The sequence below is a fragment of the Hyaena hyaena genome, unplaced genomic scaffold (assembly GCF_003009895.1).
Source record: "Hyaena hyaena isolate Hyena2069 unplaced genomic scaffold, ASM300989v1 scaffold_96, whole genome shotgun sequence".
Lineage (NCBI taxonomy): Eukaryota > Metazoa > Chordata > Mammalia > Carnivora > Hyaenidae > Hyaena > Hyaena hyaena.
The window spans coordinates 3,099,060-3,111,311 of NW_024080729.1; the positions used below are offsets into that span (position 1 = coordinate 3,099,060).

Below are 12,252 nucleotides of genomic sequence, written 5' to 3' on the forward strand. Positions count from 1 at the left end.
GAGAGAAGGGCTCATGAGGGGGCTGAACGGTGAAGTAAGATTTGAAGAAAGAGAGAAAGGAACATCCTTAACCCAGGCCTCTGAAGCATGCAAGGAACAGCTGCTATTCCTAGACTGGAGAGAATGGTTTTGGCTTGTCATTGATTCAAATAATAGTACTTACTCTCTGCCATGTGCAGAGCGCTGCAGTAGACACTTCAGGGAGGTGGACTCTTAATAATGGTGAGGATGACAGCAGCTGACACTTCTATAGCCCCTACTACGTGTCAGGCACTGTTCTAAGCTCTTCATATACTGTAAGTCATCTAATCTTTACATCCTTCTGATGTAGGTTCTATTGTTACGTCCCATTTTACAAACAAGGAAACTGAGGTATAACGAGATTAAGCAATTTACCCAATGTCACACAAGCACTAAATGACAGAAACAGGATATAAACCCAGGTAGTCTGGTGCCACAGTTCATATTCCTAACCCCTACGTTATACTACTACCTCAACATTCCTTATGCTTAGAAGCTTAGAATCTCAAGTAGAGGTTGGAAATTTTTTTAATTTTTTAAACATGTTTATTTTTGAGAGGGGGTTGGAGGGGAGGGGCAGAAAGAGATGGAGACAAAGAATCCAAAGCAGGCTCCAGGCTCTGAATTGTCAGCACAGGGCCCTACACGGGGCTCAAACCCACAAACCATGAGATCATGACCTGGGTCGAAGTCAGACACTCAACCAACTGAGCCATACCCAGGAGCCCCTAGGTTGAAATATTTGAATTATCCAAGACCATAAGTGTTTTAAGGGCCAAGTGAAAAGTCTCAGAAGCTCTTAGGCCAGCAGCAATGCCCATCAGAACGGGTTGAGAAGCTTTTCAAAATATTCAAGGCCAGACTCCTGAGATTTTTTTAAGGCAGAAACTCCAGGCATGTGATAATAAGCTCATGCTTGAGGCCACCAGAGGCTGAACCCCCGTAGTTAGAAGCCATGTGCAGCACCATACCCAATACGGAGTAGGCAGGCCTTGTGGCCCATTGCGCTGGGCAGGAAGACAAGAAAGCTGACACCAGGCAGAGGTTACTGGCTCTCCTGATGCCACACTGAGCATGGGAGAAAAAGATTTTGAACAAGAACCCTGAAACTGGGGCTCTTCCTCACCTGTTCTCGCTTGAGCTTCTCTCTTTTCCGAATCAGCTCAATCAGCAGCCGCGCCCGCTCCAAGTCATGGCGGAGCTTCTGCCAGTATTTCAGCTCTTCCTTCACTGCACTCGTCTTCTCATCCTGCTCTCTCTGCAAGAAGGAAGGGAAAGGAAGGAGGAGCTGTGGGCCTCCCTTCTACCCAGAATGCCCTCCCTGTTCAAGCTTCACAGGGCCTCAGCAGGTGACAGCCCCCGACCCTTGCTGACCCATACTCCTGAGAGCCCTTCCACCCCCTCTCCACCCCATGCCTTCTTCCTCCGCTCCCCCAGCCTCACAGCAATGTTTCTTTCATCGCCCCACAATAACCTTCACTGCTGGATATGAGATCTGTGACTGCTTTCTCTACCCCTGAGGACACCAGGGGGCAGCTCTGTCCCTCAGGGCTGGAAAGAATTTCAGAAGGAAAATGAATAGACACCTCAAAGTGGAAAGAATTTCACCCTAGAGCTTTGACTTGGCTAGAAAACACAGTGAAGTTCTTCCTACGAGCTTGTACTAGCTGACTTGACCATACTTTAAAATACCACCAGCACTTGGCGGAAGGCAGAGGCCCAGGGTCTGACACATAAGGGCACAGTAGCATAAAGACAATAAAAACTCAACAGATAAACTGAATATAAAATGCTAAGATGATGTAAAATAGAAAAGAGTTGAGTGGGTTGGGGTTAGGTCTGGGAAGGCTTCCTACAGAAGCACTCTTACTAGGGGTTCACGTGTAGTGATGGACACGGATGAACAGAGCAGTAAGGAATGCTTCTGGAATCAAAGGGACCACAGAGAAGTGTTAGAAGAAGCAGAATTAGTGATTCTTTGCCTGGTGAAAAAAATGGCCTGGCCAGAGCAGAAAAGCTGGAAAACCATAAAAATCAAGCAAGATCCAGGATTCAGGTGATAAGAAGCCTCAAACTCCACACAAAGGATCCTGGATGTGGCCTGCCTGGAGAAGAAGAATATATTCTGGAAATGGAAGTGACAAGATGGAAAATGGTATGTGAATGACATAGTATCAGTTGTAGAGCAAATAAAGAATCAGAGGTGGGAGACCAACGAGAAAGCTACTACTGACATTAAGGGGGCATGGGTGAGCAGGTAGCTATAGAACAGAGACAAAGGATCATATACTGATAAACTCCCCCAAAGTAGTGTAAGGGATGATTAACTGTGGCTTGTTACAGAGGGAAGAATCAACAGTAACTCCAAGGTGGGGAAATGTTTGAGGCCAGGAGAGAGAAGGTTCCATGTCAATAATGGGGAAATATGTTTACTGAGAGGAAGGAAGATAATGAATTGAGTTTCCAATATCTGAATTCTAGGAAACAACATCTACATGAACATCTATAGTTCCTTTGCCCCAGAAGGACCAAGGGCAGAAAAGAGGGACGAGGACAACCCAAGAAACCTGGGGTTACGGCCACACTTACTTACAACCAAGAGTGAACAAGCTCTCCAAGCAAATGGGCAGGCAGCAGAGCCCCTGGGAAGGTTACTGCTAAAGCCAGCAGGGTGGAGGAGGAGCAAAAGGGTACGACAGAGAAGCTCTAAGACAAGGTGATCCATGGTGTCAAATGTAGCCCGATGGCCAATACAGTGAGAGTCTGAGGTAAGGCTTGCTAGGCTGGGAGGAAGTGGCTGATGTGCTAGGGGAGGCGACAGGGGAGCAGGTGGACCATTTCAAGGAAGGACCAGATACAGACTTGTACTTCAGGATTTTAGTTACAAAAGGCAAAAGTGAAATCAGAGAGAACTCGGAGGGGCACCAGAGTCACGTAAAAGATTGCTTCATCTCTGGGGTAGTGGTGTGGAAATATTTAAAGACATAGGTGAAGAGGGGAAAAAAACTGAAGGTAGTTAAAAAAAAAAAAAAAAGGAGTCTCACGAGGCCTCCATCATCTCAGAAAACATGCAACAATTCAATGGCTAAAATGCCACAGTTGGCCAGGCTGTGTGCTACAACTTAGATGGCACATTTGTGTGTTTTCTATGAAACCTTTTTGGCAGATGTCAGTATAGTATCTTAAGGAAAGTGCTCCTTGTCCTAATTCATGCAACATGGCCACCTGGCCCTCATTCAGCCCACTCCTTCCTTTCTGCCACCTCAATGAGGTTTTCCCCACATAATGGAAAGTTGGGCTTGCTCTCCACTCTCCCCTAGAATATGCTTCAAAGTCAAGCCTCTCCTATCCAGAAGGAGCTGCTGTCTGATCCCAAAGGCTCTATAGTGTTGGAGGCTGGGCTATGCCTCCTGGGCTATTGCCCCCATGCTATTCTTGGGCTATGCCTCCTGGAGGTAAAGGCTCTGCAGAGGGCTTAGGGAGGGGTTACCCCAACCCTCACTTCTTCTCCTTCACTCTCCACCTCCTCCACCACATTCAATCACTTCACCTACCTGCTCGGCGTTTCTTTGGGACTGCAGGTGGGAATGCAGGCGCCGGATGAGGGGGACACCATTCCGTGCCTGCCGCTTCAATAGCCAGTAGTTGTGAAGCCGCTGTATGAACTGGTTTTTCCTCTGAAAGGAGAGACCACTACAGATCTTGTTCAACCTTGAGTAGAGGCACAGGAAAGTGAAAGACAAGGTCAGTGGGCAGCCCTGATTATAGCCTCCTATTCAGACCCCAGTTCATTTCTGAACCTTATATATAAAAAGAGACATAATAAAGTGGCCAAATGCCTTGCCTCAGAGAAAGGCTTAAAAAAGACAGCAAAGTTAAGCAGCTCAGATTCAGCGTGAGATACATCGTTTTATTTTTCACTTCCTACCTTGCAGTCCTGATTCTCCGAAAGAACCCTCTCCCAGGATCCCTGTTTCCTGCAATCCTGGACTCCTGAGAACAGGCCTGTGCCCCATACCCCTACACTTCTCTTGGTAAAAGCAGCAAAAGAAGACAGGAACTTGAGTAAGCTATGGGCAATGTGACCACTATTTCCAGCCACCCTGTGGCTGAGGGTCTCCCCAGACCAGGGATAGTCCATAGCCAAGCTGGAAGGAAAACTAGCAGAACTACACCAAGCTACTGCTTTCTGAGCTCAAATGCAACACCTTGGGGTTGTCTGACCCCTGGTTTTTACTTAAAGCTCTCAGCAGCATAAAAATGTCTAATTTTGAACCAAATGGGAAAAAAAACTGGATAAGAGGATGGAGACTCTGAAAACTTAGCTGGCTAAACTAACCCAATAGAGAAGTCTTAAAGTCAGGACTTAAGCCAGTAATACATGGGGGGATGGGAGGATAAATGAAAGGGGAAGAATTAATGAGCCTATAATCTTTATCTTAATAGCCCTGTTGCAAGGTGGGTAACATTATTCTCACGAGAACAAAAGATGGAAAGGCAGCTTCGGAAGAGAGGCTGAATAAACTCTCAAAGTCACTAATTCAGCTAAAAATATGGTGGCGTGGGGCGCCCAGGTGGCTTTGGCAGTCAAGTGTCCGACGCTGGCTCAGGTCTTGACCTTGCAGTTTGTGGGCTCAAGCCTCGTGTCGGGCTCTATGCTGACAGCTCAGAACATGGAGCCTGTTTTGGATTCTGTCTCCTCTTTCTGCCCCTCCCCTGAACAATCTCTGTCTCTCAAAAATAAATAAACATTAAAAATAAATAAAAAATTAAAAAACGGTGGCCCTGGATGGGATTCGAATGTATGATCTCTCTGCTGTACCATCCTGTGTCCGAAGATTGGTTATTCAGAGAGTAAGCAAGGCCTCAGTGCTCCTGTGTTCCCTCTGCTTCCTCATCTCACTGCACTTTCCTTACACAAAGTGGCTAAATAAGAAAACAGAACCTAAGAAGCGTGGGCATGTTGGGCTGGACATTAATCACCTAGGCCCTGTGCCTATCCACAGTCAGACATTCCTGCCCCAAAGCCAAGCTTAAAAAACCAAGACCTAGGCCTTTCCCCAAAGAACAGATTCCCCACCAATGCCCATGCCAAGCACACCTGCCCAGATGCAGGCAGCCCCCTCCCTCTACAACCTCTTGGCTATGGAGGGTCCCAACAGCATTTGTGCAGGTAGAGAAAAGAATAATAAAATAGCAGCAGCAGCAGTAGCCACCATTTATTGAGCGCTTACTATTTACCAGGCACTGTGCTAAGTGCTTTAGTTATGTTATCTCATTTATTTCTCACAACAACCCTATGAAGTTCATTAACAAATAAGTAAGACTTAAAGAAATAACTTGCCAAAGTTCACATAGGTAGTTAGTGACAGGAGCAAGATTCAAAAGCAGGTCTGTCTGGTTTCTTAGCCAGCATGCTATGCTGGCCCCTGCAAGACACATCCGTGAGAGCAGATACAGCAACCAAAAAGTCTAGTCTCAGGGCACAGCCACCCTACAGATGTTACTAAGCATGGACCCCAGTCAACATCAGGGAACAGGGTAGCCTACAACAGCTCTGTGACTAGAAGGCATTTCCAGTTGACTGAATTCTAACTCCAGGCATGGCTCACAAAAGTCTCGCCCTCCTGCTCTGCTCCGCTCTTATTTCTCCTTCCCAGACTGACAAGTCTGTTTGCCTGTTCCTTACACAACTCATTCCCCACTACCCTCCAGTGCTCTTTTCTCCCTATCCTTTTCAACAAGAGAGACAGAAAGCAGGAACAGAGCCTGGAGGCATCATGAGTTCCAGCTCATGGTCAGGTTCTGTTGCTTTCTACTGGGTTCCAGCCCTTTGAACAGGACGTGGCATATAGTAAGTGCTCAATAAATATCTCGTTGAATGAATAAAGGCGTGAACTTTACCTCCTGTCGCCGCAGTTTCTTCATCTGGGGGTGTGGGAGAAGGTGCAAGGACTACATTAGATAATCGTCTTCAAGATTCCTTCCTATTCTAACACTGCATACTCTCCAAAGAATATCACCCTTGAGACAAGCTTCCAATGAAAAATCTTTCCCGTCTCTTTCTTTTCTGCCCTCCATGAGCTACTTCTCCAATGGTTTACAATAGATACAATGATATTTCTACAGACTCAGTAGGGACCAAGGTGGCTTAGACTTACAGCTGAGTGATCCTCTTCCTGTACATCTTAAAGCTTCTCAAGAAGAGAAATAGCATATCCCCCCCACATCACCACCCCCGCACACAAAGTCTCCATCATTCCCAGAACAGAGCTTTCTAGACAGCAGACACCCATACTGACCCCTTAAAACAGTGGTTCTCAGTTCTATCCCCCCAGAGGTTTCTGGAAACATACGTGGAGAGTGTTTGAGATTGTCACAAAGACCAAGCAATGCAGGAGCAGATGCAAATGGCACTTACAGACCAAGGATGCTAAACATCAAGAAATGTATGGGACAGTCCTAATGATAATTATCCCATCCAAAATGTCACTTGTGCACCTGTTGAAAAATGCTACCTTAGACATCCTTCACCTGGGTTTCTAAGCAACTTAATTTTGTCTCACCTTGAAGCCAAGGAAATGCATTGCTCTCAAGGCACAATCAAAACCACAAACCAGACCAGGGACCAAAGGAGAAGTCTAAGTTTGAGGGCACAGAAGACAACGAATGCTCACCAACCACGCTTGGGGAAGGAGGTCCTGGCTCAGGGCCAGTACCAACCCAACCAGAAACCATCAGTCCATGTGGAGCTCTCCTGAGCAGGCTTACCTGTAAGAGGGGATCTGTGGGACAGTGACCATGGGAACAGTGGAGGGTGTATCTCGGCCCACTTCCTCTGGCTCCTTCTTGATTTTCTGTTTCAAAGTCATCTTGTTCTTCTTGGGCACTCCTTTGAGGGGGCCACCTACCCCACCTTGGCCTTCATCTTCCTCCTCCTCTTCTACCTCTTCCTTCTCTTCCTCTTCTCCACAGCCCTCCTTCAGCCCTTCCTCATCCCCAGCCTCACTGAGGCTTCCGGGGGAGTCACCCTTCCTCCTACCAGTGGCAGCACCTGGTGGTGAGTGGGCCTCGCAGTAGGCAGTCTTGCGTACTGTGAAGATGGTGCCATTGAGGCTGGTCTCACGCATGGGCTCAATCTTCATGAAGAGCCCCGCCCGCTGTGCACATGTCACATGGAAGGCCGTGTAACAGTTCACCTTATGGCACTGGATGGCTGCGCCCAGCCCCTTCTGCTTGCAGATATAACAGGTCAGTTTCCAGCGGGCAGGTGGGATGTTGTCAATGCCCTCAATGGGCTCCAGGAACACGGTGTTAGCGAAGCAGACTTCAGGGATCCAGATGGCACACACCACATGGGCCCAGTGCCCATCACTGGTCTGTTTGAAGGCGCCGCCCTTATTGGGGCAGAGGACGCAATCCACAGGTCGGGAGGGAGACTGCAGGCAGCAGCGGCATAGCCACTGGCCCTCGGGGATGTAGGGGACACCATAGCACTCCTGGTGTACAGCCAGGTTGCAGATGTCACAGAAGAGAATGACATTGCTGTTGTGGCATTCGTCATCCAGGCACACACAGCAAAAGGCGTCTTCATCAATGACTGACTGCTGGGCCCCACTGCTGCGACTCTCCAAGTATGACTCCTTCTCAAGCCGGTCTACCAGCAGCTCAAAAGTGTCTGCTGACACCAAACTGTGCCCATCTACTCGCCGCTTCTCATTCACCATGTCCAGCCAGGCAAGATCCTCCTCGTCCATGTCATATTCTACCTCTGCATCCAAGTCTTCAGGTGGCTTCTCGATGTAGCGGTAGTAGGCAGCAGGCAGTGGGGGTGCTTCTGGCTGGCTGCCTGAGTCCACCATGCGAAAGCTGGGTTGCGGGAGGTGGAAGGAAGTGCCGGATGCATGCTTGGAACAGGACTCCTTCTTCTTGCCCTTGGAGGAGGGTTTTTTGGACTTGCCAGGGAACTGAGGCTGCTCGCTGTTTTCCTTGTTACTATTGCATTCGGTGATATCCTGGGCGGTCAGCTCATCCTCTGTGATGATCTTGAGTGGATCATAGATGCTGATTCGATGCAGGCGTCCATCGATGTCCACCTCGACAATCCTTTGGGCCTGAGCATATGTCAGCGTCTCCCGAGTAGGTGAGCACTTCAGACTGTAGGGGGATGGGGAGCGCCGGCCCTCGGCATTCTGCCGTGACTTCCGGCGCGGCTTCCTCATGGCACCTAGGAACCAAGGGGACAGGCCTAAGGAGAAACCAGGAAACCGAGTTGAATATTTAGGCATGCCCTCATTTACCCTTCCACCCAATGGAATGGCCACCAAGAAGACTGTTCCCTCTGCCTGAACATCCTGCCCCTCAGACATCGTTCACACAGCCTGCTCCATCGCTTCAACTTTTTTACAAACACTGCTTCCCAATGAGACCCTCTTTGACCATTCTATCTTAAACTTCAAATCTCTTTCCCCCATCAGCAGTCTTACATTTAATAAATGTAAGACCTGCATTTATTATGCTATGTAATTTGCCTATTTATCATAAACATTTGCTTCCTTCTGTTAGAGTGTAAGCTCCATGAGGGGAAGGATTTTTGTCTATTTTGTTCACTGCTGTATTCTCAGAACCTGGAATGATACCTGGCTCCTAAGTAAGCACTCAATAAATATTAGTTGAATGAAAGGAGAAATCAAACATGCACAATCCCTGCCTCTAGGTGTTCCGTCTAATGGAAAGGACAGAAAACAGATCATCACAAAACAACACAGGGAGCGACCTAAAGCTCTAATGATGCCCCACATAAGGCTGTGAGATAGCTGCCTAGGGAAAAGAATGGGGTGGTTAAGGGTTCAGGAAAGAAGAAAACAAGAAGAGCATCCATTTTTAAGCCCTGTACACGAACGGTGGCCCCATTAGAGGATCAAAACCTCACAGGTCTAAAGCCGTCTCCCAACCAACCTTACAATGATCAGCAACCATATCCCCTAACCACGCCCAGGAGCAAACAGGTGAAGGCGCCTGAAATGTCTACTATGTGCAGTCTAAAACAGTCGAACAATAGTGTGAAGGGCTTTCTCTGGAAAAGGCGGCTTTTAAGATGCACCGGCTAGTACATTTCTAAGCAGAAACACTGGAAGCTCTTGGGAGTGGTCCACAAGTGGCACTGAAGTGTTTAGTGGCCTATCCAAGACCCTCACTGGGCCCAAGGCCAAGGTGAATGGGGCAATATCTGAGGTAAACTCTCAATGCATTCTCTCACCTCAGAAGTCCCTCTCTCACCAAACACTTCTATTTAGATTACCCATGTGCAACAAGGAGAAAGCCCTAAAGTTTCCCATATCATTCTCTGGATAAAGGGGATCATAACAAGCTCGTAACGAACTATGGTAGCAGTTACTGAGGCCATCACTACCAGGAAACACATTTGGACATATGGGGCCCCAAGTGTGGGCAGAGACTTGGAAAGGTACCAACAGTGAGAGGATTTCAAAGAGAAAAAGAGTCTGTCATCTTGGTTGCAGAATCTATCACCTTTATCTATAACGCAGAGATGATGATGATAATTTAGCACACTTTGGCAAACTACATATCCTTTTAGGTTTTTTTTTAAAATTTTAAAGGAATCTCTACCCCCAACATGAGGCTTGAACTTCCAATTCTGCGATCAAGAGTCACATGCTCCCCCAACTGAGCCAGCCAGGCACCCCAATCTCTTTTACTTTTAATTATTTCCCTCAACTAGTTTGGGAGGTAGGATAGATATTATCATTTCCATTTTACAGATCAAGAAACAGAAGCTCAAAGAGAGGTCACTCAACCCAAAGGGAGTGAGTGATAATTCAACAATTCAAACCCAGACCTCCTGATGTGTTGAATCCATCTCCCTGGGAAGTGAGACCACCACGGAGATGCCACAGCCTGGTACAAAAATAGGCTCTGGGGCAAATCTAGGTTTTAACCTTTGCCCTGTGTGACCTGGAGAAAGCCACTTGGTCTCTCTGTGCCTCCATCCTCCACTAGTTAAACGAAAAACCCTACCTCTTAAGGGCTGCTATTGGTGAACTGGGAATTATTAACATCCTTGTTTAAAAGGTTTTCCGATCCCGAAGTGTGACTGTGACAAACACACCATAAACACTTGGTGGAGGAACCGTGCCAGGCAGGCACACGACCCATTGGGAACAAAAGGCAACAGAATCATCACAGCAATTCTGTCCAGGTTCCAGAGGCCCTTGGCCACCACATGCCTGACTGATGCCAAGTCCCTGGGGGTGGCCCCGGCCAACAGACCTGCCTCATCGCCCCCAGGCCTTCGTGGGCAGGGAGAACCTTGCAGAGGGGGGAAAACTTACCCCAGGACTAACCCGAAATCCTGAAAGAGTTTAGAAGGGGTAGACCCTCCTTTGTTAGAGCGCTGTCTAGTCTTCCTCCCCACCAGCTACCACCAACTTAGGTGAGTCCTCACCCAAGCAGCGAGTATCTAAGGAAAACTCCTTGGGTCCTACCCAAGCCTCGAGGCACTGGGAGCTCAAATACTGGAAAGAGAAGGGCAGCTGCTGAGGAAAATGAGTTTCGCCCGCAGTGAGCTTACAATCCAGTTTTCTGGCGGGAGTTTCTCTTCCCACACAGCCCCTCCCACACACACACAAACACACACACACACACGTCCAAGTATCGGCCAACACCCCAGGGGTCCCCTCAGCACCCCCAAAGCCCCACTTGCCCACCCCACCCAAGTCCCCGACAAACGAGGAGTTTCTGCAATTACGACTCTCTACCCCCTGTACCCCACGAGATACTCATGAGACAAGGGAGAACCCCAGCCAAGGCTCCTGCCCCTTGAAAGGGGCACCTCTTCCAGAAGAATCTTGACCCTTCGGAGGAGAAAGGAGGGAAATAACATCTCCTCCCCGGAGGGGAGGGGGCGAGCGCGCCAGAGACAGACTGACGCGCCGTCCGACCCTCAGACAGAGAAAGCTAGCGCCAGCGAACCAGAGAGGCAGAGAGGCGAGCGCCCATTGGTCGCCTCACCTGCCCGTCAGGAGAAACCAGGGGGCCGAGGGACGCACAGGGGGCGGAACCTACTTCTGGTCTGACCAATTGGAGAGCATGGCGGGGGCGGGGCTCGGCGGCTCGCCAGCCAGGGCCGGGGGGGAGGGAAACAAGATGGCGGCTGCGGGAGGGGGTCCTCGCTTTTCAGCTCCCCCCCTCACCCGCCTTCTCCTTCCCCGCCGCCGCCCTCGCACCAGGAGAGCGCTTCCGCGCCGCCCCCGCCCCACTCGGGAAGCCCCCTGCTTCCCTTTCCCTGCGCCCCCCCCCCCCGCGCAGTCCCTGGTCCCCGTAGGCCCCGCTGCCCCCGCCCCCGCTCTGTTCGGCCCCGCTGCCACCCCCATTACCTCAGCCGCCGGCCCGGCCCCACCGTTCGGGGCCCCTGGGCCCGGGCGGGCCGGCCGTCAAGCTGGTCGGCGCGGCCCTGGGAGCGGAGCGCGGTCTCCTCCCGCGCTGGCCTCCGAGGCCACCGCCGTGCCCCCTCCCGGCCCGCGCAGGGGCCCCGGCCCGGCCGCCGCCGCCGCTCCCGGGGGAGGAGGGGGAATGAAGCCGCTGCCGCCGCCGCTGCCGCCACGGAGCCCGGCCGAGGGGAGGGAGGGATCAGCCCCCAGGCAGGATCCGCCCCTCCGGCCTCCCCCCCGCCACCTCCACCCCTTCCCTCGCTCCCTCCCTGGCTCCGCGGGCTCTCCCGCTGAACAGGAGCGAGAGCGCGAAAGGGGGGAACGGGAAGAAAATCCCCCCGCCCGTGCCCGGCGCTGCGGCTGCCCGGGCGGCGCGGAGAGGAGCGCGGAGGCGCCGCCGCCACGGGGCACCGTCACCGGCTCGGCCTCACGGTGGCGGTGCGGACGCGGCAGGGGCGCGGAGCAGAGACCGGCTCTGCGCCCGCCGCGGCCGTGGCTCGCCCCGGCGTACCCCGCCGCCGGGCGAGCCCCGCAAGAGAGCCGGGAACGTTCGGGTCTGGTTGGGAAAGACCGGAATCCCTAACTCTTTAGAGGGGTCAGTCGTCTCCTCCCCCTGCTCCTGCGAGAGGTGGCTACGGTTTGGGGCAACAACCCCCCTCCCTGAGCTAGAGGGCCACGCGAGCGGTTAAGCCAGGGGAGTCCTTAGAGTCAAAACCCGTCTTGTAGTTTCTTGGGGTGCAGGTGCCTGTACTCCTCCCAGAAAGCCGCCCTCCCTCCCCGG

The 12,252-nt window shown here is 51.0% G+C and overlaps 1 protein-coding gene across 4 annotated transcripts in view; it reads right to left on the bottom strand.

The window, feature by feature from the left end:
• The window catches only part of BRPF3 (bromodomain and PHD finger containing 3), a 33,737-nt gene extending 22,074 nt beyond the window's left edge, over positions 1–11,663 (bottom strand). The window contains exons 1-4 of one of the 4 annotated variants that reach the window (XM_039235265.1): positions 11,418–11,663; positions 6,793–8,248; positions 3,576–3,732; positions 1,148–1,279 (exon numbers count right to left, since the gene is read on the bottom strand). In XM_039235265.1, coding sequence (XP_039091196.1) covers positions 1,148–1,279; positions 3,576–3,732; positions 6,793–8,243 — 1,740 coding nt within the window. In that variant the 5' untranslated portion in view covers positions 8,244–8,248; positions 11,418–11,663. Of the gene's footprint in view, positions 1–1,147; positions 1,280–3,575; positions 3,733–6,792; positions 9,538–11,417 lie in introns of those variants that run through there. The other 3 variants (XM_039235264.1, XM_039235266.1, XM_039235263.1) reach the window with 3 other exon arrangements.
• Positions 11,664–12,252: the final 589 nt, after the last annotated feature.